Raw genomic sequence first — 27,942 nt, forward strand, 5'->3', positions numbered from 1 at the left:
ACACACCGCCCCAGACCATGATGGACCCTCCACCTCCAAATCGATCCCGATCCAGAGTACAGTCCTCTATGTAATGCTCATTCCTTCGACGATAAACGCAAATCAGTGTATATAGACTCCCCCCTTTTTTTCTACTGTGTTATTGACTTGTTAATTGTTTACTCCATGTGTAACTCTGTGTTGTCTGCTCACACTGCTATGCTTTATCTTGGCCAGGTCGCAGTTGCAAATGAGAACTTGTTCTCAACTAGCCTACCTGGTTAAATAAAGGTGAAATAAAAAATAAAAAATCCGACCATCACCCCTGGCGCGACTCGTCAGTGAAGAGCACTTTTTGACAGTCCTGCCTGATCCAGCGACGGTGGGTTTGTGCCCATAGGCGAAGTTGTTTCCGGTGATGTCCTGCCTTACAACAGGTCTACAAGCCCTCAGTCCAGCCTCTCTCAGCCTATTGTGGACAGTCTGAGCACTGATGGAGGGATTGTGCGTTCCTGGTGTCACTCGGGCAGTTGTTGTTGCCATCCTGTACCTGTCCTGCAGGTGTGATGTTCGGATGTACCGATCCTGTGCAGATGTTGTTACAAATAGTCTGCCACTGCGAGGATTATCAGCTGTCTGTCCTGTCTCCCTGTAGCACTGTCTTAGGCGTCTCACAGTACGGACATTGCAATTTATTGCTGTGGCCACATCTGCAGTCCTCATGCCTCCTCATGCCTAGGGCACGTTCACGCAGATGAGGGATCCTGGGCATCTTTCTTTTGGTGTTTTTCAGAGTCAGTAGAAAGGCCTCTTTAGTGTCCTAAATTTTCATAACTGTGACCTTAGTTGCCTACCGTCTGTAAGCTGTTAGTGCCTTAACGACCGTTCTACAGGTGCATGTTCATTAATTGTTTATGGTTTATTGAACAAGCATGGGAAACAGTGTTTAAACCCTTTACAATGACGATCTGTAAAGTTATTTGGATTTTTACAATTTATCTTTGAAAGACAGGGACGTTTCTTTTTTTGCTGAATTTACATGCTCAATACGATGGCCCTGAGCTGACTGCTGCACACATTGACCACCTTTATTGGGTAGTAAATGAGAAAAATATGTAGATCAGGTTGATTTAATACTGTAAATATAATTATGCCATTTAGCAAGTTAAATGCATACATTTTACATACGGGTGGTCCCGGGATTCAAACCCAGTATCCTGGCATTGCATGCGCCATATTCTACCAACTGAGGTACAGAGAATTTGCAGTTACTGGTAGATCAGGTGATTTGCAGATCAGAGGGTCTAGGGAATAGCACTATACAATACAACACTGAATCAAACACCCATATCATTTTTAAGAGCAGATTTATTTTATAAGAGTGAAAACATTCAAACGTTGTGTGTAAATAGATTCTTCCTCTGTATTAGATATAATCATCCTTGTATATCAACATAGTTCATATATGTACAATTATCATGTCATGCATTTCTTTTATATATATTTTTTTATATACAGTGCCTTGCGAAAGTATTCGGCCCCCTTGAACTTTGCGAACTTTTGCCACATTTCAGGCTTCAAACATAAAGATATAAAACTGTATTTTTTTGTGAAGAATCAACAACAAGTGGGACACAATCATGAAGTGGAACGACATTTATTGGATATTTCAAACTTTTTTAACAAATCAAAAACTGAAAAATTGGGCGTGCAAAATTATTCAGCCCCCTTAAGTTAATACTTTGTAGCGCCACCTTTTGCTGCGATTACAGCTGTAAGTCGCTTGGGGTATGGCTCTATCAGTTTTGCACATCGAGAGACTGAATTTTTTCCCCATTCCTCCTTGCAAAACAGCTCGAGCTCAGTGAGGTTGGATGGAGAGCATTTGTGAACAGCAGTTTTCAGTTCTTTCCACAGATTCTGGATTGGATTCAGGTCTGGACTTTGACTTGGCCATTCTAACACCTGGATATGTTTATTTTTGAACCATTCCATTGTAGATTTTGCTTTATGTTTTGGATCATTGTCTTGTTGGAAGACAAATCTCCGTCCCAGTCTCAGGTCTTTTGCAGACTCCATCAGGTTTTCTTCCAGAATGGAAGTATTTGGCTCCATCCATCTTCCCATCAATTTTAACCATCTTCCCTGTCCCTGCTGAAGAAAAGCAGGCCCAAACCATGATGCTGCCACCACCATGTTTGACAGTGGGGATGGTGTGTTCAGGGTGTTGCTTTTATGCCAAACATAACGTTTTGCATTGTTACCAAAAAGTTCGATTTTGGTTTCATCTGACCAGAGCACCTTCTTCCACATGTTTGGTGTGTCTCCCAGGTGGCTTGTGGCAAACTTTAAACAACACTTTTTATGGATATCTTTAAGAAATGGCTTTCTTCTTGCCACTCTTCCATAAAGGCCAGATTTGTGCAATATACGACTGATTGTTGTCCTATGGACAGAGTCTCCCACCTCAGCTGTAGGTCTCTGCAGTTCATCCAGAGTGATCATGGGCCTCTTGGCTGCATCTCTGATCAGTCTTCTCCTCGTGCTGAAAGTTTAGAGGGACGGCCAGGTCTTGGTAGATTTGCAGTGGTCTGATACTCCTTCCATTTCAATATGATCACTTGCACAGTGCTCCTTGGGATGTTTAAAGCTTGGGAAATCTTTTTGTATCCAAATCCGGCTTTAAACTTCTTCACAACAGTATCTCGGACCTGCCTGGTGTGTTCCTTGTTCTTCATGATGATCTCTGGGCTTTTAACGGACCTCTGAGACTATCACAGTGCAGGTGCATTTATACGGAGACTTGATTACACACAGGAGGATTGTATTTATCATCATTAGTCATTTAGGTCAACATTGGATCATTCAGAGATCCTCACTGAACTTCTGGAAAGAGTTTGCTGCACTGAAAGTAAAGGGGCTGAATAATTTTGCACGCCCAATTTTTCAGCTTTTGATTTGTTAAAAAAGTTTGAAATATCCAATAAATGTCGTTCCACTTCATGATTGTGTCCCACTTGTTGTCGATTCTTCACAAAAAAATACAGTTTTATATCTTTATGTTTAAAGCCTGAAATGTGGCAAAAGGTCGCAAAGTTCAAGGGGGCCGAATACTTTCGCAAGGCACTGTATATATGTCACAGGGCTTAGAATTCATTAGCTATACTTCAGTAGGAAACACAAGGGAAATAGCTGTATCTTCCATCACATTGTCAAGAGCAATATTGAAAGTTGATAACACATCATAAATGATTGAGTTTCAGTAGCAGTCACGATCACAGGTCAAGACAGAGCTTCCAGAAGGCTGAGCACCAGGAGTGACTTTGGCCTGACTGACCAAGGACACTAGGACAGGCCAGCTCATGAGTCATGACATAGACTCGTGCTATTCAACATCGGCAATGTCACATACCCAATTAGCACGTATACAATATTGAGTTTCATTTCTGAGCTTTGTGAGATATGACTGTGTGTGTATGTTTCGGTATACAAGCACACCACTTACACAGGTTAAGACAAAGGGGACTGTGTGTCACTGTGGTGATGGTTCCCTGGTGTCATACTCCTCTATGAACTGTTGCATGGCCTCTACACAGCGCAGTCCGATCTCCCCGAGGTTCTCCTTCAGAGACGGCTGGATGGGCCGCTCCAGAGACGGGTCCTTGGCAATCAGCATCTTCACCACCACGCCAAACGTGTCACAGTCCTGACGGTACACCTGCATAAAAAACACAGACAGTCAGCATTTTCACCACCACACTTAACTGTGCATCACAGTCCTAAAACACATACTGTACACACTAAATATATCTACTAAACCACATCATCTTCTAATCTAAACTATATCTTCTAAACCCAACCAAACGATGGCACAGTCCTAACTGTACACCAGCGTGACATAAAACACACACACACACATAAACATATTTTCATGGCACGTGAGAGGTTGTTTTGTGGCTCCTGTTCCAGTGAGGAGCTTAGCACAGATGGTCTAAAGAAACTCAGCTCACAGAATTACCAGAAGTATTCAGACACAGGAGAGGAGCAGGCAAACAAGAGACTGGAGAGGGGGAAATAGGAGTGAGGGAGAGATAGAGAAAGAGAGGGGGGGTGAAGATAGAGCGGATGTGAAGAGAGGGTGAAAGAAAGAAGGTGAAAGAGAGGTTAGAAAGTAAAAGTGGGAAAGAGGGAGAGAGAGTTCTGGGAGAGATGCTTGGGGCAAGAGGTCCCGTCATGTGTGTGCCATTACCACGGAGTGGATTAATAGTCCAAGGTAGCAGCACTCACGCACAGAGAGCTGTTCACACCATGCAAGGGTGTATGTTGGTTGGTTCTTCGATCCTTTTGGGGACATTTCCCACATCTCATGAGGACAAAGGCTATTTTAAGGTTAGGGTTACAATTAGGGTTGGTTGGTGCCTGCGTGCATGAATGCGCAGCCTCGCGGTTAGAGCGTTGGGCCAGTAACCGAAAGGTGGCTAGTTCGAATCCCCGGACCGACAACGGGAAAAATCTGTCATTCTGCCCTTTAGCAAAGCAATTAATCCCCCACAACAAACATTTTCTATTTATTGTGTGTGTGTCTTTGGAGGACGAGTATTTCAGCTACCTGTTGCCAGACTGCTCTCTCACAGAGCCTACCTTCTCCAGTTACCATGGAGATGTGAAGAGCGAGAGTGAACTTCTCATCAGTCGAGTGGATGGAGAGACAACACCCAACACACACACACCTCCCACTGACAACGCTTCATGTGATGTTCTGTCACATTAACTGTGACGTATCCATTACAGCGCGTGTTTAAAAACCTATTGAAAGACAACCGAACTACGCCCATCTGATGACGGATTTATGATGAAAAAACCTGGACAAACAACCTGACAATAACAGGAGCTCCATCTTCGGCATAATTCAGAGTCCACAGAGGCAGAGAGATGATAGTCCGGGGTCCCATTGTGACATAGCTGCTCTGAGAACACAATCCGCACAGCCCGAATGCACACCTCCTCACAATTCCCATCCAACATGGCTCCGTGTACGCGTCCTCTATCCATTTCAATGTGTTGACAGTTGGAGAAATTGCTTGAGCCGCACAGATAATTCAAAAAGTATGAAAGCCAACGGTCCAATATTCTAGAACACTGCTGTGTGCACGTGTACACATTTTGGACTGATAGGCGCTTAAGAGTGATTGGAGGTAAACAACCCAGGGATGTACAACATCACCATGTATTGGCTCTGATCATGACTGATTACCTATTCAACATTTCAGCTGCTAAAAGGAAGAAACAAATTATGATAAATTCGAGGCAGCTTCAGCTGGCTATTTCTCAATTAGTTTTGGCACCGCAGTGATCAAATCTCGTTTTTTGGTGTTTACACTAGTGTAAATCCTTTTACCTCTCCCCTACCTGCTGCTGCAGTGTGGTACATCCCCTCTCTTTCTCGATCTGTTTCCCTGTACTGTGAATGGTGCTATACCTGCTCGATTTCTCTCCTCTTCTGTTGGATGGCTCTGTTTCGTGCTGTGGCCCTGCTTATGGTGGCGGGGAGCTCTCTACCCCTCTCTCTTTCTTTGCTGTGGGATCTCTCCTTCTCTTGAGCCACCTACAGAAACACAGGGGTGAGAGACAGTTATAAGCACAGTTATAAGTATCCCTTAAGACCTTAACACACCGTCAGTACTCTGGCAGCACGTGGCTAGTCTGCCTGCGTTTGCCTTTCAGAGCCCATCTGACTGTTGTTGAGTTCCTTAAAAGTGCATCTCTCTCTCTCTCATTAAAGTTAGCAGGCAGCCAGGCTATTTGAATAATGAGCATGTTTAAACTGAAGACGACGACGACCTTGTGCTCCTCTCCAAGTCAGACCACACAATTACTCCAACTTTCTCATTCTTTATGCTGCGTCTGTGCTTTCTCTGTCCTTCCAATTCCTATCACACCAAGGGGCGTGGAGGACACACACACACACACACACACACGCATACACACACACGTTAATAATCTTCCCGAGCAGTCTAGCCAAGATTGCTCAAATGTTTGAGGTTTCTTTTCATTCTGTGATTTGAAGGACTGTGAAAGACTGTGTGTGTACTAAATATTTTTGATCGCGAACATCATGGGAAGAGAGATGGACTCAGGTTTCTATTCAACATGAGGAAATGTGTTGCAATGCGTACCTCCCAGTGTGGAGCATCTCACTTCTGAGAAATTGAAGCAGCAGTCAAGCAGGGAGGGATCATTTGTGTGAAGCTACCTTAGTGGCTAAAAAAATTTTATGATGAAAGAGGCCTGCATGTTGTACTTTTTGGAAGATGAATGGAATGATTAGACTTTTTCGGCCACCACCATACACTACGGGAGTAGGACAGCAGATACAGTATGTGTGCACTACTGTGTACAGCGCAGACTCCCCCCATCCCAGAAGAGGCAGAGAGGAGTGGTGGAATGTGGACTTACGATGAACGACACAGGCTGCTTCTCCTTCTCTCTGCTGGGGCCTGCAGAAGACCTGAGAGCACCTGCAACATAACACAGACAAACCACGTCTTCACAACAATTCAACACAACACACTCTACCAGCTCGGGAACAGATGGGGGATAAGTTAGAGCTAAACTACAGCAGCTGACATCTGTGATAAACTCGAAAATCTTTGATTGGCACAGGTGGTATCTCTAAATTAATTATCTCTGATTGATGCTGGGACTCCTCAATCTACCCAGTGTCCTCCTCAACTCTCATCACATTGGTGTCTCTAGCTGCAGGTACAATTCAGGTCTAAGCTTCCCCATCGCCATCTCTCTGCGGGCAGCAGGAGGTTTATTGTCTACAGGCAGCGCGCAGGGGCTAAAATTAATGTTTCTTTAAGCACAATCCATTGGGTGTGATTTGAGAAAGCTGCCTAGCAACATTTGACTGCAGTGTGCCTATATGAGGCGATAGCTTTGTTAGGGCTCAGTATATACAGCTGGCTGTCTGCCCGGTACTTCACTCCCTCTTTCTCTCATTTTCTCTCTCTTTCTGTAACACACTATAGAGATGAGTCACCATAATAGCATATCTCTCAGGCACATAGAGCAACCTGTTCCTCACACAATCTCTCTCACACACTTCCACAGCACTGCAGTCTGCGCAGAGACTTAGCAGCTGAATTAAATAGGAGAAGAAAACACCACTGTGGTTGAGAAAAGCAATACAGCTCATGTTATCAACACCAAAGAGAGTAAAGATGACATGTATGGTTTCTATTGCAGGTAACAAGACAAAGGTCTTCTTCAGGCAATGCAAAGTTATTCAAGAAAACACTTTCAAACATGATAGAGAATGGGGCTAAACCATAAGTGCTAATTGTTGACTTGCAAGCACATCGACTGTGGTCTTACAAAACTCTTCATGATAATAACGTGATGAGGAGAAATCTGATGATCAGAAACATGTAGGAATATACAGTGGCTAAATACAAATGGTTAATAGTGACCAAATCAAATGTTATTGGTCACATGCTCCGATTACAACAGGTGTAGACTTTACTGTGAAAGGCTTTACTTACAGTACGAGCCCATTCGCGACAATGCAGAGATCAAAAGTAAGACAAATATTTGCAGGAAACAAATAAATGAAACAGAAACACGAACAAAATGGTATGTGTGAGTGTGTGGGTAGAGTCTAGAGACCAATTAGTTACCCACTTATTCAAAACGCAAAGACAGCACCTATAATTTGATGAATATCTACCAATGCCGTGTGCAGCCAGCATTATGTAACATTGTCATGTTATTGCTTGGTGAATATCAACCACTGGGAATGCTGATGAGCAAAACACATTCCAAACGTAGCCTATATGTCAGAATGGAAATATTATTCCTAGTCAACATGGCCACTGCTTGCTCACACTGCTCTCTAGTGTTCACAAGAGGAAAGTGATATAGGTCTAAGTATGTATTGCCTGTACTTTTAAACTGCCAAGATATTTGGTTCATGGCACAGATGGTAGAGCCCTTACCCTGTAACCACCGAGTCATTTGGTCTAACCCTCCCTAAACTGCTACGTGAGTATAAACCTACTTCTGTGTTCTTTAGGAGTAGAGGCCCTGGCGGGACCGCTCCTGTCCATGTTCCTCTGGTCGTTGTACTGGTTGTTAGGGCACGGGGGGCCTTGTGGTGGGCCGGACTGGTCCCTCCAGTTGAACCGTGGGCGAGGGGTGAAAGGGTGGTACCTTTGGAACCCAAAACTGAAGCGGGGCTTCCGGAATGAATGATCGTCCCTTATGAATCTATACAGGAAGGAAAACAGTAGAAAAAATATTTATACTACCGTTCAAAAGTTTGGGGTCACTTAGAAATGTCCTTGTTTTTTCCATCACGTGGACTGGGACATGTTTCGTATTGCGTCAGATAAAAATATTGACGAATACGCTGATTCGGTGTGCGAGTTCATTAGAACGTGCGTCGAAGATGTCGTTCCCATAGCAACGATAAAAACATTCCCTAACCAGAAACCGTGGATTGATGGCAGCATTCGCGTGAAACTGAAAGCGCGAACCACTGCTTTTAATCAGGGCAAGGTGTCTGGCAACATGACCGAATATAAACAGTGCAGCTATTCCCTCCGCAAGGCTATTAAACAAGTACAGAGACAAAGTGGAATCTCAATTCAATGGCTCAGACACAAGAGGCATGTGGCAGGGTCTACAGTCAATCACGGACTACAAGAAGAAACCCAGCCCAGTCACGGACCAGGATGTCTTGCTCCCAGGCAGACTAAATAACTTTTTTGCCCGCTTTGAGGACAATACAGTGCCACTGACACGGCCTGCAACGAAAACATGCGGTCTCTCCTTCACTGCAGCCGAGGTGAGTAAGACATTTAAACGTGTTAACCCTCGCAAGGCTGCAGGCCCAGACGGCATCCCCAGCCGCGCCCTCAGAGCATGCGCAGACCAGCTGGCCGGTGTGTTTACGGACATATTCAATCAATCCCTATACCAGTCTACTGTTCCCACATGCTTCAAGAGGGCCACCCATTGTTCCTGTTCCCAAGAAAGCTAAGGTAACTGAGCTAAACGACTCACTTCCGTCATCATGAAGTGCTTTGAGAGACTAGTCAAGGACCATATCACCTCCACCCTACCTGACACCCTAGACCCACTCCAATTTGCTTACCGCCCAAATAGGTCCACAGACGATGCAATCTCAACCACACTGCACACTGCCCTAACCCACCTGGACAAGAGGAATACCTATGTGAGAATGCTGTTCATCGACTACAGCTCGGCATTCAACACCATAGTACCCTCCAAGCTCGTCATCAAGCTCGAGACCCTGGGTCTCGACCCCTCCCTGTGCAACTGGGTACTGGACTTCCTGACGGGCCGCCCCCAGGTGGTGAGGGTAGGCAACAACATCTCCTCCCCGCTGATCCTCAACACGGGGGCCCCACAAGGGTGCGTTCTGAGCCCTCTCCTGTACTCCCTGTTCACCCACGACTGCGTGGCCACGCACGCCTCCAACTCAATCATCAAGTTTGCGGACGACACAACAGTGGTAGGCTTGATTACCAACAACGACGAGACGGCCTACAGGGAGGAGGTGAGGGCCCTCGGAGTGTGGTGTCAGGAAAATAACCTCACACTCAACGTCAACAAAACTAAGGAGATGATTGTGGACTTCAGGAAACAGCAGAGGGAACACCCCCCTATCCACATCGATGGAACAGTAGTGGAGAGGGTAGCAAGTTTTAAGTTCCTCGGCATACACATCACAGACAAACTGAATTGGTCCACTCACACTGACAGCGTCGTGAAGAAGGCGCAGCAGCGCCTCTTCAACCTCAGGAGGCTGAAGAAATTTGGCTTGTCACCATAAGCACTCACAAACTTCTACAGATGCACAATCGAGAGCATCCTGGCGGGCTGTATCACCGCCTGGTACGGCAACTGCTCCGCCCTCAACCGTAAGGCTCTCCCGAGGGTAGTGAGGTCTGCACAACGCATCACCGGGGGCAAACTACCTGCCCTCCAGGACACCTACACCACCCGATGTTACAGGAAGGCCATAAAGATCATCAAGGACATCAACCACCCGAACCACTGCCTGTTCACCCCGCTATCATCCAGAAGGCGAGGTCAGTACAGGTGCATCAAAGCTGGGACCGAGAGACTGAAAAACAGCTTCTATCTCAAGGCCATCAGATTGTTAAACAGCCACCACTAACATTGAGTGGCTGCTGCCAACACACTGTCATTGACACTGACCCAACTCCAGCCACTTTAATAATGGGAATTGATGGGAAATTATGTAAATATATCACTGGCCACTTTAAACAATGCTACCTTATATAATGTTACTTACCCTACATTATTCATCTCATATGCATACGTATATACTGTACTCTACATCATCGACTGCATCCTGATGTAATACATGTATCACTAGCCACTTTAACTATGCCACTTTGTTTACTTTGTCTACATACTCATCTCATATGTATATACTGTACTCGATACCATCTACTGTATGCTGCTCTGTACCATCACTCATTCATATATCCTTATGTACATATTCTTTATCCACTGTGTATAAGACAGTAGTTTTGGAATTGTTAGTTAGATTACTTGTTGGTTATCACTGCATTGTCGGAACTAGAAGCACAAGCATTTCGCTACACTCGCATTAACATCTGCTAACCATGTGTATGTGACAAATCAAATTTGATTTGATTTGATTTGATTTGTTCTGAGAAATGAAGGATCACAAAGAAGAACATTCGTGAGACGCAGAAAAAATGAAAAGATGCTGGACGCCATCTGTCAATCATGGTGGAGGCAATGTGTAGGTCTGGGGGTGCTTTGGTGGTGGTAAAAGTGGGAGATTTGTACAGGGTAAAAGGGATCTTGAAGAAGGAAGGCTATATCTCCATTTTGCAACGGCGCTTAATTGGAGCAAATTTCCTCCTACAGTAGGACAACAACCCAAAGCACAGCTCCAAACTATCATTATTATTTTTTATTTAACCTTCATTTAACTAGGCAAGTCAGCTAAGAACAAATTATTATTTACAATGACGGCCTAGGAACAGTGGGTTAACTTTTACCTTGTCAGCTTGGGGATTTGATCTAGCAACCTTTCGGTTACTGGCCCAACACTCTAACCACTAGGCTACCTGCTGTCCCAAACCTGCTGCCCCTAACCTGCCACCCCAAACTATGCAACAACTATTTAGGGAAGAAGCAGTCAGCTGGTATTCTGTCTATAATGGAGTGGCCAGCACAGTCACCGGATCTCAACCCTATTGAGCTGTTGTGAGAGAGAGCTTGACCGAATGGTACGTAAGAAGTGCCCATCCCATCCAACCAATACAATTTGTGGGTGGCGCGTCAGGAAGCATTGGGTGAAATCTGTTCAGATTACCTCAACAACTTGACAACTAGAATGCCTGCAAGGCAAGGTCTGCAAGGCTGTAATTAATGCAAATGGAGGATTCTTTGACAAAAGCAAAGTTTGAAGGACAAAATTATTATTTCAATTAAAAATCATTATTTATAACCTTGTCATCATCTTGACTATATTTCCTATTCATTTTGCAACTCATTTGATGCATGTTTTCATGTAAAACAAAGACATTTCTAAGTGACCCCAAACTTTTGAAAAGTAGTGTATATGGATGAGTGAGTGAGTGAATATTTCTACAACCTAATCTGAATTGGACGAAAGTGGGTGAAGATAAGGAAATGTTGAAATTATCAAGAGCAAACCCTTGAACATTTACAAGGTTGCTCTGAAATGCCCTCTAATCTTACCGCGGTCTGTAGAATCTTCCTCCAAATCTTGGTCTAAATGAACCAGTTATTCTGGGTCTAGGTGGACTTCTCATTCTTCTGAAAGGTTGTTTCTCCTCCTGAAAATGTCACATAGTAAGCTAATTACTGTTCTGGATGAGAAACTATTTTCACAGTGCTCTAGCCTTTTTGCCAGATCTTTATGCAGTAAACACAATAAAATTAATATGACAGAAGAGTTGGCAAAAGCACATACAGATCTGGGACTGTCTGGGACCATGCTAAGGCGGCCATTACACACAATCACTCAAACACAACTACAGTTAAATTGATTGAATGACTGATTGGTGTATGGGTTATATACCTCAGTGTTATGTTTGATAGGTACGTCGCTGGGCCTCTTGTCACGTGACTCTTCACTGCGTTCTTTGTGTGGCATGGTGGAGCTCTTGAAAGTGAAAGTACAATCATATCAATAATATGGGGGGGGGTGTTGAACTTTACTCTAGTGTTTTTAGCTGATGTGTAACTAATGCATTTGTTTCTGGGATGGGACTGCCAGTACAAACCGAATGTGCTAGAATGACCACAATTCTTGAATAATATTCTTGCAACAATAATTTAGCCGATCCCCCAAACCAATGCATGTTTGTTTCAGTTGTGAACAGGATATTGCATTGGCTGGACAATAATTCATTCACAATGAAACAATCAGGAAGTGGCGTTTTGGGTAGGGATTACAGAATTAGGGTGCACTTCACTTCTCGTGTAAAACACTTGGTTATTAACATAACAAACGAACTGACCGTTTGACAGATGTTTCCTTCAATGAGACAAACCAGAGGAGGCTTTGAATGATGAGGACATAATAATAGCGGGTTTATTTACCTTGCCCTGTGAAGATTCCTGCTGCCGTGGATCCATTTCTTTTGTTTAGAGGAGACAGTTTAATTTGGTTGTCTCCAGCAGCGCACGTTTGATCTTTAAGTCTCGTCTTGTATTGCTCTATGACATTCGTTTAATTGTCACCTCACAGGATTTCTTTCGAGACAGCTTCATTTTGGTTTCGATTTCTATGCGAGCAATGCAGAAGGTGTAGCCTAGTGGTCCCTTGTGGACATTCAACTTCTCGTTTTAAAAGGCTGTGTAGGTAAGCTTTCCAGAGACAGCACACCACTGAGTGGGTAATATTAGCTGACTAAACTCAACTCCATGGTGAAGTCAATTTCTGGTAACCCGATGAACCGTTGGTGGAGTTAATCGGACACTTCGTTCAACATTAACGGTGTGCAAATGAACCTGTCCTATCACCAGGTTTCCTTAAAAACCAATTTGCAAAACCAATAAACGCGGATAAAGAAGGCTTGTTCAGCCATATTGTGCTACTCGGAGTTGTCACCTGTGATTTGCGTTCCTGCCAAACCTGTGACTTTTACAACAAACGCTGTCCGATTATTGCCACAAGATGGCGTGCTGAGATAACATTTAGACTTCTCAACTACTTGTTTGATTAGAATGGATCATAGAGCTGGCTCGACGGCTAATCTTTGTCATACTACCCATAAAACCTAGCGGTCACACGGGAAATGGTACCAACCGTTTTTCCATCATATATTTTTCCCATAGGGAATTTTAGAAACACTTCAAATATGGGCTTATGTTTACCCTGGTGTGCTGTTTTGATAACTGTGTAAATCTCTCTAGGTAGGACAGGGTGACTTTTATAAATATGTTCACCTGTATTTACCCCCCAAAAAGTGAAACGCTAATTAGCTGATAATGTGGCTATCACAAAGAACTACAAATGCCATGATGACCTAGAGCATGGGGTTTTTAAACTTTTTCAGCCTGGGATCCAAATGAGAAATTATTTGTTTTGTGGGCGCTCCTCGTTACTTCTCAAATTTGTGTGAAACCAAGAGAGAGAAACTCATCGCTGTGTTTGCGTTTTATGACGATTGAGCTCAGCCAGAACTTGTGGCAAGCTTGAGTCCATTTGATGACAGTGGTGAGTGAAGGCGAGTGGGAATGACAAGGCAGTGGCTGACAGCGCATCATCTGCTGCTGAACGACAGCGCTGCAACATGTGGGTCGTGGAGTGATCTTCAAGTTAACTGAGAAAAAAAGATCTGGTAAACTGAAGCACACGGAGATCTCCCACTTGCGCGGCTGCCAAACTGAGCAGAGTATGCTGCTAAGTAGAGAGGGCACTTAACATTGGGCGCAGTTGTCCCATCGTCCAGAATGCCACAATAAATACATGGAGAATATGTTTTAGGGGTAAAATTGACTCTAACCAAACACAACGTAAATTAAGACAGAAAGGGATGCAGTTCAATCATTGTTCAAAAATGGATGGATTGTGGTTAAAAAAAGCAGACAGTTGTGCGGAGTAAGGACAAATATGTGACAGAAGCCTACCACCGTCAAATTCTACCAATCTCTTATCTTCAACCCTACAGAGGACCTAAAAACTGAATCGAAAGGGATCAGTGCATATGTATTCACCCCCTTTGCGATGAAGTCCCTAAATAAGATCTGGTGCAACCAATTACCTTCAGAAGTCACATAATTAGTTAGACTGACGAATATGCTGATTCGGTGAGCGAGTTCATTAGAAAGTGCATCGGAGATGTTATACCCACAGCAACGATTAAAACATTCCCAAACTAGAAACAGTGGATTGATGGCATTCATTCACACGAAACTGAAAGCGCGAACCACTGCTTTTAACCAGGGCAAGGTGACCGGAAACATGACCGAATACAAACAGTGTAGCTATTCCCTCCGCATGGCAATCAAACAAGCTAAGCGTCAGTATAGAGACAAAGTAGAGTCGCAATTCAACGGCTTAGACACAAGAGGTATGTGGCAGGGTCTACAGCCAATCAAGGATTACAAAAAGAAAACCAGCCCTGTCATGGAATAGGATGTCTTGCTCCCAGACAGACTAAATAACTTTTTTGCTCGCTTTGAGGACAATACAGTGCCACTGACACGGCCCGCTAACAAAATCTGCGGACTCTCCTTCACTGCAGTCAACGTGAGTAAAACATTGAAACGTGTTAACCCTCGCAAAGCTGCAGGCCCAGACGGCATCCCCAGCCGCGTCCTCAGAGCATGCACAGACCAGCTGGCTGGTGTGTTTACGGACATACTCAATCAATCCTTATCCCAGTCTGCTGTACCCACATGCTTCAAGAGGGCCACTATTGTGCCTGTTCCCAAGAAAGCTAAGGTAACTGAGCTGAACGACTACACTCACGACTAGCACTCACTTCCGTCATCATGAAGTGCTTTGAGAGACTAGTCAAGGACCATAATCACCTCCACCCTACCTGACACCCTAGATCCACTCCAATTTGCTTACCGCCCCAATAGGTCCACAGTCCACAATGCTGTTCATCGACTACAGCTCAGCACTTAACACGATACTACCCTCCAAACTTGTCAGACCCTGGGTCTCGAACCTACCCTGTGCAGCTGGGTACTGGACTTCCTGACGGGCCGGCCCCAGGTGGTGAGGGTAGGTAACAACATCTCCACCCCGCTGATCCTCAACACTGTGGCCCCACAAGGGTACGTTCTGAGCCCTCTCCTGTACTCCCTGTTCACCCACGACTGCGTGGCCATGCACGCCTCCAACTCAATCATCAAGTTTGCAGACGACACTACAGTGGTATGCTTGATTACCAACAACGACGAGACGGCCTACAGGGAGGAGGTGAGGGCCCTCGGAGTGTGGTGTCAGGAAAATAACCTCACACTCAATGTCAACAAACCAAAGGAGATGATTGTGGACTTAAGGAAACAGCAGAGAGAGCACCCCCCTATCCACATCGACGAGACAGTAGTGGAAAGGGTAGTAATTTTTAAGTTCCTCGGCGTACACATCACGGACAAACTGAATTGGTCCACCCACACAGACAGCATTGTGAAGAAGGCGCAGCAGCGCCTCTTCAACCTCAGGAGGCTGAAGAAATTTGGCTTGTCACCAAAAGCACTCACAAACTTCTACAGCTGCACAATCGAGAGCATCCTGTCGGGCTGTATCACCGCCTGGTACGGCAACTGCTCCGCCCACAACCGTTAGGCACTCCAGAGGGTAGTAGGTCTGCACAACACATCACCTGGGGAAAACTACCTGCCCTCCAGGACACCTACACCACCCGATGTCACAGGAAGGCCATAAAGCTCATCAAGGACAACAACCACCCGAGCCACTGCCTGTTCACCCCGCTATCATCCAGAAGGCGAGGTCAGTACAGGTGCATCAAAGCAGGGACCGAGACTGCTTCTATCTCAAGGCCATCAGACTGTTAAACAGCCACCACTAACATTGAGTGGCTGCTGCCAACATACTGACTCAACTCCAGCCACTTTAATAATGGAAATTGATGTAAAAAATGTTTCACTAGCCATTTTAAACAATGCCACTTAATATAATGTTTACATACCCTACATTACTCATCTTATATCAGTGGTTCTTAACCTGGGTTCGATCGAACCCCAGGGGTTCGGTGAGTCAGTCTCAGGGGTTCGGCGGAGGTCAAGACACACATCCGACTCATGTGATTCGTGATGACACGCCCCGCTTGGCCATCATTGGCTGCAGGTGATCACGCTACATCGCTTGGCCTATCTGTGCTGCAGGGAATTTGGTGCGCTCAGTAGTCGACTTGTGACTGTCGTGATGGTACGTCTTGTGATTTCTTTCTTAATATTTTAATCCCTTCATACTTACTATGTCGAGCAAAAAAAGAAAGTGGTCGGACGAATATGTACAATATGGATTCGCATGTATAACGGAACGTGATGGGAGTCAGCGTCCTAACTGCATGATTTGCAATGCCAAGTTGAGCAATTCTAGTCTAGCACCGGCAAAACTAAGAGAACACTTCCTTATGCTGCATGGAGATGGAAAATACAAGAACACAACGCTCGCTGAATTCAAGGTGAAGAGAGCCAGATTCGATGAAAAGGCTACTCTGCCTGTTCTCGGCTTTGTGCCCATCAACAAACCATTCCTCACAGCATCGTACGAAGTTGCTTACCTGATCGCAAAGCAGGGCAACAACACACCATTGGTGAAACACTCGTAAAACCAGCTGTGTTGAAGATGGCGAATATCATGCTGGGAAAAGAGGCTGAAGATAAGTTATCCCAAATTCCTCTTTTAAATGACACCATCAGCGACAGAATAGAGGACATGAGCAAAGACATCTTGGCTCAAGTAGTTGCAGATCTGATTTCAAGCCCGACAAAATTCAGCCTTCATCTCGACAAGACCACAGACGTTTCCAATCTAATCTTGTTCTTTGAACACAGTGATGTTGATGCACGGTTCATTTTGTGCACCAGTAAAATATATACCTATGTTTTGAATTTCAAAAAATCATATTTTATTTTTCCAATTAAGAAGGGTTTGGTGAATGCGCACATGAAACTGGTGGGGTTCAGTACCTCCAACAAGGTTAAGAACCACTGCATTAACATCTGCTAAAGAATGTGTATGTGACAAATAAAATGTGATTTGCACACAGGTGGACTTTATTTAAATGTCACACGATCTGTCACATGATCTCAGTATACATACACCTGTTCTGAAAGGCCCCATAGTCTGCAACACCACTAAGCAAGGGGCACCACCAAGCACCGGCACTATGAAGACCAAGGAGCTCTCCAAACAGGTCAGGGTTGGGTTATAAAAAAATATCCGAAACTTTGAACATCCCACGGAGCATCATTAAATCCATTATGAAAAAATTGAAAGAATATGGCACCAACAACAAACCTGCCAAGAGAGGGCCACCCACCAAAACTCACAGATCATGCAATTAATCAGAGAGGCAAAAAAGAGACCTGAAGGAGGTGCAAAGCTTCACAGCAGAGATTGGAGTATCTGTCCATATGACCACTTTAAGCCATACACTCCACAGAGCTGGGCTTTACGGAAGAGTGGCCAGAAAAAAGCCATTGCTTAAATAAGCAGACATTTGGTGTTCGCCAAAAGGCATATGGGAGACTCACCAAACATATGGAAGAAGGTACTCTGGTCAGATGAGACTAAAATTGAGCTTTTTGGCAAAACAATATGGGAAACAACATGTCTGGCGCAAACCCAATACCTCTCATCACCCCGAGAACACCAGCATGGTGGTGGCAGCATCATGCTGTGGGGATGTTTTTCCATCGGCAGGGACTGGGAAACTGGACAGAATTGAAGGAATGATGGATGGCGCTAAATACAGGCCAATTCTTGAGGGAAACCTGTTTCAGTCTTCAAGAGATTTGAGACTGGGACAGCGATTCACCTTCCAGCAGGACAATGACCCTGAGCATACTGCTAAAGCAACACTCAAGTGGTTTAAGGGGAAACATTTAAATGTCTTGGAATGGCCTAGTCAAAGCCCAGACCTCAATCCAATTGAGAATCTGTGGTATGACTTAAAGATTGCTGTACACCAGCGGAACCCATCCAACTTGAAGGAGCTGGAGCAGTTTTGCCTTGAAGAATGGGCAAAAATCCCAGTGGCTAGATGTGCCAAGATTAAAGAGACATAGCCCAAGATACTTGCAGCTGTAATTGCTGCCAAAGGTGGCTCTACAAAGTATTGACTTAAAATATATGTTGCATCTTGAAAGTGGTAGGCATGTTGTGTAAATCAAATGATTCAAACCCCCCAAAAATGTATTTTAATTTGAGGTTGTAAGGCAACAAAATAGAAAAAAATGCCTGGTTTTAAATGAAGATATGGATTTCTCACCTTTCCTGTAGGGTTGTGATAGGTCCATTTGCTCTCATCTAGTGGACATTTTGCTCTATTGCCCTCAGCTATGTTTGCTGTGTTCTAGTGTACTATGGAATAGATGGCTCTCCTATTCTTGGCACTTTTACCAGTCATATTTAAGGTTAGAACTACTTTTCAAGGCGTTCTGATGTTTCTAGCTTGGAGTTGAATTTTTTGAAAACATATCTACAGAATTTCACTTTTTAATGTGTTTTGTATTGCTTACTAGGTGTTGTCCAATCAATTTTATAACCACTCCCTCTTCAAATTAGGGCCGATTGGAAAACGCTGTTCAAAAGAGGACATTGTATTATAATTTCTTTGTACTCCCTGAGGAAGGCCATGCAGCCAAAACGCATCGGATTTTTAAAACTCTGTTTCCATTGAACATGCCACACAAATAAAGGCATTTAAATGACTTATATGAAGAGTGCCTTGGTCCTCCTTTCTTTTGGATAACCAATTTACCACTTTTACCAAAGAGCACCTTCTATATACCAAAATATACTATTGTGTACCTTAGCAGTGCTTTCCTTCCTCCTCTTCTTCTTTCTACTGGGGTATATTGTATTGATTGATTGATTTTTTAAAATCCATTTTAAAATAAGGCGGTAACGTAACAAAATGTGGAAAAAGTGAAGGGGTCTCAATACTTTCAGAATGCACTACTACTAGATACCGAACAGGAGGCGCTGTGTTGAAGCCACCACGCCTCCTACTTGGCACTCCTCCACTGTGTTTTATTTTATTTTGGAAGCTATAAAAATCAATTTATTAACATCTACATTTGTTTTTGCCAGGTTTATTCTAGTACAGACACATCAATGCATACTTTAAAATTGTATTATATAAACTGAACGTAAAATTGAAAACTATATTAACATTTTCCTTTAAGTATATACATTTTAAAGTTCTGTTACTGTTCCCACTACATCAAAAAAAAATGTCTTTAGAACATTTAATTGAAATACTGTATAATTCTATTCATTCATATGGAGGACTGCTTCTTCTGGGGAGCACCAATATGGCTGACCGGTGGCTTTAAAGCCTCTCATTGGCCAATACATAGTATCAGTAATCCAGAGTTTATATGCAATCATCGGGTGAAACCCAGATGGATAAACCAAAGATTATCAAAATCAAAAACAAAATCAAGCTGGTTTCAAACTTTATTTTTTCTAAATATTTTGTCATCATTGAATGCATGTCAGTTTGAGCAGCAGCAATTGGAGAAACCTGTGATTTAAAATACAATATAGTTACCATATATAGACAACATACTGTACATAGGCAATATATTCCATTCATCATATACTTATGATAACCAACATTATTTTTCTCTCTCGCTCTCTGGCTCTCATTCATCTATCAATTCATTACTGCACTTACCCTGACTTTTTATTATCTTCTGGCTTACTTTCCACCATTTCCTCCTTCTGCAGCACCTGACTGTCTTTCTCCTCATCCTTCACTTGTTCTCTCTGTGTCTTCTTCTTTTTCTTCTTCTTTTTCCCTTTGCCAGTCTTCTTTGCCTCGTCATCCTAAGATTGGTAGATGGAGGTTATTGTAGTGACTGACACCTAGATGTCTACGTTGTAACAGGTGTATATACAGTCTATACACTACCTATGTAACTATACTGAACAAAAATATAAATGTAACATGCAACAATTTCTAACATTCGACTGATTTACAGTTCACACATTAAAAGTAAATCAGTCAATTGAAATCAATTCATTTAGGCCCCAATCTTTGGATTTCACATGACTGAGAATACAGATATGAATCTGTTGGTCACAGATAACGCATTTAATTTAAGGTAGGGGCGTGGATCAGAAAACCAGTTAGTATCTGGTGTGACCACCATTTGCCTCATGCAGTGTCATACAGTTGAAGTCGGAAGTTTACATACACCTTAGCCAAATACAGTTTTTCACAATTCCTGACATGTAATCCATCCTAGTAAAAATTCCCTGTCTTAGGTCAGTTAGGATCACCATTTTATTTTAAGAATGCAAAATGTCAGAATAATAGTAGAGAGAACAATTTATTTCAGCTTTTATTTCTTTCATCACATTCCCAGTGGGTCAGAAGTTTACATACACTCAATTAGTATTTGGTAGCATTGCCTTTAAATTGTTTAACTTGGGTCAAATGTTTTGGGTAGCCTTCCACAAACTTCCCGTAATAAGTTGGGTGAATTTTGGCCCATTCCTCTTGACAGAGCTGGCGTAACAGAGTCAGGTTTGTAGGCCTCCTTGCTCACACACGCTTTTTCAGTTCTGCCCACAAAATGTCTATAGGATTGAGGTCAGGGCTTTGTGATGGCCATTCCAATGCCTTGACTTTGTTGTCCTTAAGCCAGTTTGCCACAACTTTGGAAGTATGCTTGGGGTCATTGTCCATTTGGAAGACCCATTTGCAACCAAGCTTTGACTTCCTGACTGATGTCTTGAAATGTTGCTTCAATATATCCACATATTTTTTATTTTGTGAAGTGCACCAGTCCCTCCTGCAACAAAGCACCCCCACAACATGATGCTGCCACCCCCGTGCTTCACGGTTGGGATGGTGCTCTTCAGCTTGCAAGCCTCCCCTTTTTCCTCCAAACATAATGATGGTCATTATGGCCAAACAGTTCTATTTTTGTTTAATCAGACCAGAGGACATACAGTGTCTACAAAAAGTACGATCTTTGTCCCCATGTGCAGTTGCAAACCGTAGTCTGAATTTTTTATGACGGTTTTGGAGCAGTGGCTTCTTCCTTGCAGAGCGGCTATTCAGGTTATATCAATATATGACTCGTTTTACTGTGGATATAGATACCTGTTTCCACCAGGGTCTTCACAGGGTCCTTTGCTGTTGTTCTGGGATTGATTTGCCCTTTTCGCACCAATGTACGTTCATCTCTAGGAGACAGAATGCGTATCCTTCCTGAGGAGTATGACAGCTGCGTGGTCCCATGGTGTTTAGACTTGCGTGCTATTGTTTGTACAGATGAACATGGTACCTTCAGGCATTTGGAAATTGCTCCCAAGGGTGAACCAGACTTGTGGAAGTCTGCAATTTTTTTCCTGAGGTCTTGGCTGATTTCTTTTGATTTTCCCATGATGTCAAGCAAAGAGACACTGAGTTTGAAGGTAGGCCTTGAAATACATCCACAGGTACACCTCCAATTGACTCAAATTATGTCAACTAGACTTTCAGAAGCTTCTAAAGCCATGACATCATTTTCTGGAATTTTCAACGTAGTGTATGTAAACTTCTAGAATTGTGATACAGTGAATTATAAGTGAAATAATCTGTCTGTAAACAATTGTTGAAAAAATGACAAAGTAGATGTCCTAAATGACTTGCCAAAACTATAGTTTGTTAACAAGAAATTTGAGGAGTGGTTGAAAAACAAGTTTTAATGACTCCAACCTAAGTGTATGTAAACTTCCGACTTCAACTGTATATCCTTCGCATAGAGTTGATCAGGCTGTTGATTGTGGCCTGTGGAATGTTGGATATTGTCTGGAACTGGAACCCGGTGTCGTACGCGTCGATCCAGAGCATGGAAGAACTGGGCCATTTTCAGCTTCCGGGAATTGTGTGCAGATCCTTACGATATGGGGCAGTGCATTATCATGCTGAATCATGAGTTGATGGCGGCGGATGAAGGGCACAACAATGGGCCTCAGGATCGGTATGTCTGTATATTGAAATTGCCATTGATAAAATGCAATTGTGTTCATTGTGCGTAGCTTATGCCTGCACATATAGCCCCACCGCCACCATGGGGCACAGCAAAAAGCTCGCCCACACGACGCCATGCAGTTGTGAGGCTGGTTTGACGTACTGCCAAATTCTTAAAAACAACTTTGGAGGTAGCATATGGTAGATTAATCCGCTTCTTGATATGCCACACCTGTCAGGTGGATCGATTATCTTGGCAAAGGAGAAATGCTCACTAACAGGTATGCAAACAAATCTGTGCACAACATTTGACAGAAATAAGCTTTTTGTGCGTATGGAAAATGTTGGGGATATTTTAGTTCAGCTCATGAAATATGGGACCAACACTTTACAAGTTGCGTTTATATTGTTGTTCAGTGTATGTTTGAGTTATAGTTTTATATGAAGAAACAATGTTGAAACATATTCCCATCATATAACTGAACTGTCAAGTCATAGCCATGTTCCCATCATCACCCACCTGCTGGCCTCTTGCCCATCCCTTGAGGAGCCTCCTGCCCGCCTCAGTCAGAGGGGTAATGGGGGCCAGACGGGGACTGTGGCGGAAGTGGAGATACTGCGCAGTCTGGGCAGACACTGACTTCTGGGCTGTTCTCCTTCCATGGAGGTCCTGGAGCATGTTGTTGATCATGATGTCCCACAGCATGCCTATCTTGCCCAGTATCTCCTCAGTGCGTGTCTGGTAGACTGACTCCAAGCACTGCAGCAGGGTGGTCAACATCTTCCGGTCCTGGACTTCCCTATTCTTGTTTTGCTCATAGTCATTCTTCATATCATGCTCAATGTCGCCCATGATCAAGTGCATCTGCATCTTCACCGCCTTGCAGATAGTCTCTATGCCATCCTCCTCCTCCTCCTCCTCGCTCTCTTCACTCCCCTCCCTGTCTCCCTCCTCCACCTTCTCCTCTTTCTCCTTCTCTTCCGCTCCCTCTGTATCACCCTCTTCATCCTCACTCTCCTCTTCCTTTTCACTTTCCTCCTCTCCCTCTTTCTCCTCTTCCTCTGTCTCCCCCTCTTCCTCAGCTTCTTCCCCCTGGCTCTCCTCTTCCCTCCATATCATCCACTTTTCCATCCATCCTTTTATCTGATCTTCTCTCTTTTTCTGTCTTTCTCTCTTCACTTGGGCCAGAGTGTAATGGTCCCTCTCTCTGCGCTGCCGTCTATCCTCTAGGCCCTCTCTAACACGCTCCAGCTCCAGCTCCAGGTCACGTTGCAGGACAACTATCCCTTGGTGGGCCACCCTCAGGGTCTCTGCTCTGAACTGAGCCCAGTGTCTTTCCCTGATCTGGCGGTCCCTGCTCTGGTAGAAGCGCTTCTTCAGGTTATCTAAGCAGCAAGGGAGGGGCATATCATGGTCTTTCTCCTTATCTCGGTCCTTATCTACCTGGATCTTTGAAGGTCAAACACAGTGACAAGTAGAGAAAGGCAATTATGATCAAATGTTGTCGGAAAACGATTATGCACGCACACACACACACACACAGGCACAAATATCATGGTTATTTTACCTGTTCTTGGCCCTGTGCTGAAGCACATTCTACATCCTCAGTCTTTCGGGGAGCTGGACATTCCTTGTCAGGAGAGTCCTCCAAGTCTTCAATAATCTGTTTATCATATTTAGAGAGTGTGTAGGTCAGAGCTCCATTCTCCATATTCAGACAGACAGTAACACAAATGTGTGGCACTGATCTCTTACCAGTGGTTCACAAACAGGGGGGGTGTTCACATAGGCATTCTCCAGGGCATCAACAGGGTGAGGTAGAAGGATGTCAGGGTTGTGTTCCTCTACCTGGGTCTGTGCAGACATTTTGGGTCAGATATACAGATGCAGCGCAGACTGGGCAGTTCTGGTCAAAATCAATTGATAAAAACACAGCCTTATTACCAGTTGTTGGACCTCGGTTGAAGCCTTATCTGTATCTTCAGTGTCCTTTGGAGGAATTGGACTTTCCTTTACAGTAGACTCCTCCAAGTCCTCAATATCCTGAAGAATCTGTCAGAGTCAGCTGGTCAGAACTCATCTATACACAGGCAGTCAAACAAAGACATGGGTAGCAGTGATCTCTTACCAGTGGTTCACAGACAGATGGGGTTTTCACAGCCTCTGCATTTTCTTCCTGCACCTCTTCACACACTTTCATGTGTGATGCCTGTCCACCCTCATCCTTTAGACTGGACGGAAGGACAATCCTGTCCCCAGAGGACCTCTGCTTCTTGTCACTGTGAGCTCTTCCTAGGTCATTTGTCTAATGATGCAAAGCCATGTTTAATAAATGGTTATTCATTTGGTTATTAGTCAGTATGTTCCTTCAACATGTTGGCACTTTTGAACCTTTCTAGTTGACAGTCATTTGGAAGTAAGACAGGAGGAACATCTCACAAAGTCGGGATTCTTGCACACAACATTGACCTGTTTATAACAGGGATACAAAGTATATAGAGAGCAGGTGCTTTCACACAGCCTGAGGTTCCTGAGTTAATTAAGCAATTAACATCCCATCATGCTTAGGGTCATGTATAAACATGCTGGGTGGGCTACCATGGCTATGCCACAAAAGGATGACAATGCCCATCCACAGGGCATGAGTAGTCACTGACTGGTGTGATAGACATTAAAATGATGTAAACCATATGTCATGGCTGTCACAGTCACCAGGTCTCAACCCAATGGACCAAATAAGGGATATTCTAGAGTGAGACAGTGTTTTCTACCACCACCAACAAAACACCAAATTATGGAATTTCTTGTGGGAAAATGCTATTGCATCCTTCCAATAGTGGTCCAGACAGTGTTGTAGTACACATAGTGTCTCGAAGGTTGGATTCATGTGTGCCTGGTCTTGCCTCGGACAACGAGGACTCATCATTTCTTTCCCGAGACCAGCAGAGTAAAAAAAAATCTGAATTAACAGTCATCGCATATAACTGCTTCACCAGGCCAAATATATACACTCCTTTCTTGAAACATGAATATCTTAACTGTCACGCCCTGACCTTAGAGAGCCTTTTTATTTCTCTATTTGGTTAGGTCAGGGTGTGATTTGGGTGGGCATTCTAGTTTGTATATTTCTTTGTTGGCTGGGTATGGTTCCCAATCAGAGGCAGCTGTCTATCGTTGTCTCTGATTGGGGATCATACATAGGCAGCCCTTTTTCCCACCTTCAGTTGTGGGATCTTGTCTTTGTTTGTTGCATGCCGAAGCTTTACGTTCGTTGTGTTGTTTATTGTTTTTTTGTGGAACATTTAATAAAGAAAATGTACGCCTACCACGCTGCACCTTGGTCCGGTCATTCTACCACTAACGACGGACGTAACATTAACTTCTTATGGCTGCAGGGGCAGTATTGAGTAGCTTGGATGAAAGGTGCCCAGAGGTGCCCAGAGTAAACGGCCTGCTCCTCAGTCCCAGTTGCTAATATATACATATTATTAGTAGTATTATTGGATAGAAAATACTCTGAAGTTTCTAAAACTGTTTGAATGATGTCTGTGAGTATAACAGAACTCATATGGCAGGCATAAACCTGAGAAGAAATCCAAACAGGAAGTGGGAAATCTTGGTCGATTTTCAACCCAGCCCCTATTGAATACACAGTGGGATGGATATTGGTTATGTTGCACTTCCTAATGCTTCTACTAGATGTCAACCGTCTTTAGAACTTGAATGAGGCTTCTACTGTGATGTGGGGCCGGATGAGAGTTCTTTGAGTCAGTGGTCTGGCAGAGAGCCAGGTCCTGGTCACATGCATTTCACATGACAGCAACCTGCGTTCCATGGCTTTTTTTACAGACAATGGAATTCTCCGGTTGGAACGCTGTTGAAGATCTATGATATAAACATCCTAAAGATGGATTCTATACTTAGTTTGAACTGTTTCTACAACCTGTAATATAACTTTTTGAAGTTTTCAACCGACGTTCGGCTGGACCTGCACGAGCTTTTGGATTTGTGTAATAAATACCCTAACAAAAGTAGCTACTTGATGCCTTTCCAAATTAATTGTCATTATCGAACAAATCAAACATTTATTGTGGTACTAGGATTCCTGGTAGTGCATTCTGATGAAGATAATCAAAGGTAAGGGAATATTTATAATGTTATTTCTGATTTCTGTTGACTCCAACATGGCGGATTTTAAAAAATATATTTTTTTGCACTGTTCTCAGATTATTACATGGTTTGCTTTTTCCGTAAAGTTTTTGCGAAATCTGACACAGCGGTTGCATTAAGGAGAGGTATATCTATATTTCCATGTCTAACAATTGTATTTTCATCGACGTTTATGATGAGTATTTCTGTAAAATGATGTGGCTCTCTGCAATATCACCTGATGTTTTTGGAACTAGTGAACGTAACGCGCCAATGTATACTGAGATTTTTTTTATATAAATATGAACTTTATCAAACAAAACATACATGTATTGTGCAAAATGAAGTCCTATGAGTGTCATCTGATGAAGATCATCAAAGGTTAGTGATTAATTTTATCTCTATTTGTGCTTTTTGTGACTCCTCTCTTTGGCTGGAAAAATGGCTGTTTTTTTCTGTGAGTTGGTGGTGACCTAACATAATCGTTTGTGGTGCTTTCGCTGTAAAGCCTATTCGAAATTGAACACTGTGGTGGGATTAACAAAAAGATTACCTTTAAAACGGTATAAAATACATTTTAGTCATGAGATTTCTGTTGTTTTGAATTTGGCGCCCTGCACTTTTACTGACTGTTGCCATATCGATCCCGTTAACGGGATTGCAGCCCTACATTTTAACAGCCTGTTATAGACATTTGCGCAGTGGCAAACATATAGGCCTTCAGTGTGTGACAGGTTGGTGATTCTGAAAGGACAGTAACCATAATACCAGCACACTCATGTAGGAGAGTGCACTTTTTATAAAACACAAAGCGCCAGTGGTGTAGTGGAGGCTATCCGCAGGTACAAACCGTATACACTTTTTGTTCAGTGGGCATTGCGTATACTCACTTCTTAATCCCTACTGATGCCTATCAAAATAGTGTATCTTTTTCCATTTAATAAAAATATAAAAAAATTGGTTAAAATCTGACAAATCTATTCGAAAAACTTTTTTTTTACAAAATACATTTTGACAAAGATTTTTCACACATGATGCCTTTCCAAAATACATAGTGGGCGGGCCATGTGGAAACTTTTTAGAAAAGTTAGAGTTTACCTAGCCTCAAACTCATGTCCTGTGTGTACCTAACTGACCGTCTCTGCCCATTCATCTCCATTTACCCGTTGTTGTCTTAGCTCTGCCGATCAACTCCTGTGATTGCTTTATGCCTCTCTCTAATGTCAATATGCCTTGTCTACTGCTGTTTCGGGAAGTTCTTATTGTTTTATTTCACTGTAGAGCCCCCAGTCCCGCTCAACATGCCTTAGATAGCTCTTCTGTCGCACCCCCCACACTTGCGGAGACCTCACCTGGCTTAACTGGTGCCTCCAGAGATGGAACCTCTCTCATCGTCACTAAATCCCTAGGTTTACCTCCACTATACTCACATCCTACCATACCCTTGTCTGTACAGGTATATTTCACTGGTCATCCCCAAAGCCAACACCCCCTTTGACCGCCTTTCGTTCCAGTTCTCTGCTGCCAATGACTGGAACGAATTGCAAAAATCACTGAAGCTGGAGACAT

At 43.5% G+C, this 27,942-nt stretch overlaps 1 protein-coding gene across 1 annotated transcript; it reads right to left on the reverse strand.

The window, feature by feature from the left end:
- Positions 1-1,329: 1,329 nt before the first annotated feature.
- On the reverse strand, positions 1,330-13,176 carry LOC118361433 (uncharacterized). The gene is made up of 7 exons (XM_035741370.2): positions 12,643-13,176; positions 12,119-12,202; positions 11,776-11,873; positions 8,042-8,250; positions 6,436-6,497; positions 5,459-5,584; positions 1,330-3,697 (listed from the first exon to the last, which is right to left on the reverse strand). Exons 1-7 carry the CDS (start codon positions 12,676-12,678, stop codon positions 3,512-3,514), a joined length of 801 nt encoding a protein of 266 aa, XP_035597263.1. The 5' UTR covers positions 12,679-13,176; the 3' UTR covers positions 1,330-3,511.
- Between the last annotated feature and the right edge of the window lie 14,766 nt (positions 13,177-27,942).

The sequence above is a fragment of the Oncorhynchus keta genome, unplaced genomic scaffold (assembly GCF_023373465.1).
Source record: "Oncorhynchus keta strain PuntledgeMale-10-30-2019 unplaced genomic scaffold, Oket_V2 Un_scaffold_584_pilon_pilon, whole genome shotgun sequence".
Lineage (NCBI taxonomy): Eukaryota > Metazoa > Chordata > Actinopteri > Salmoniformes > Salmonidae > Oncorhynchus > Oncorhynchus keta.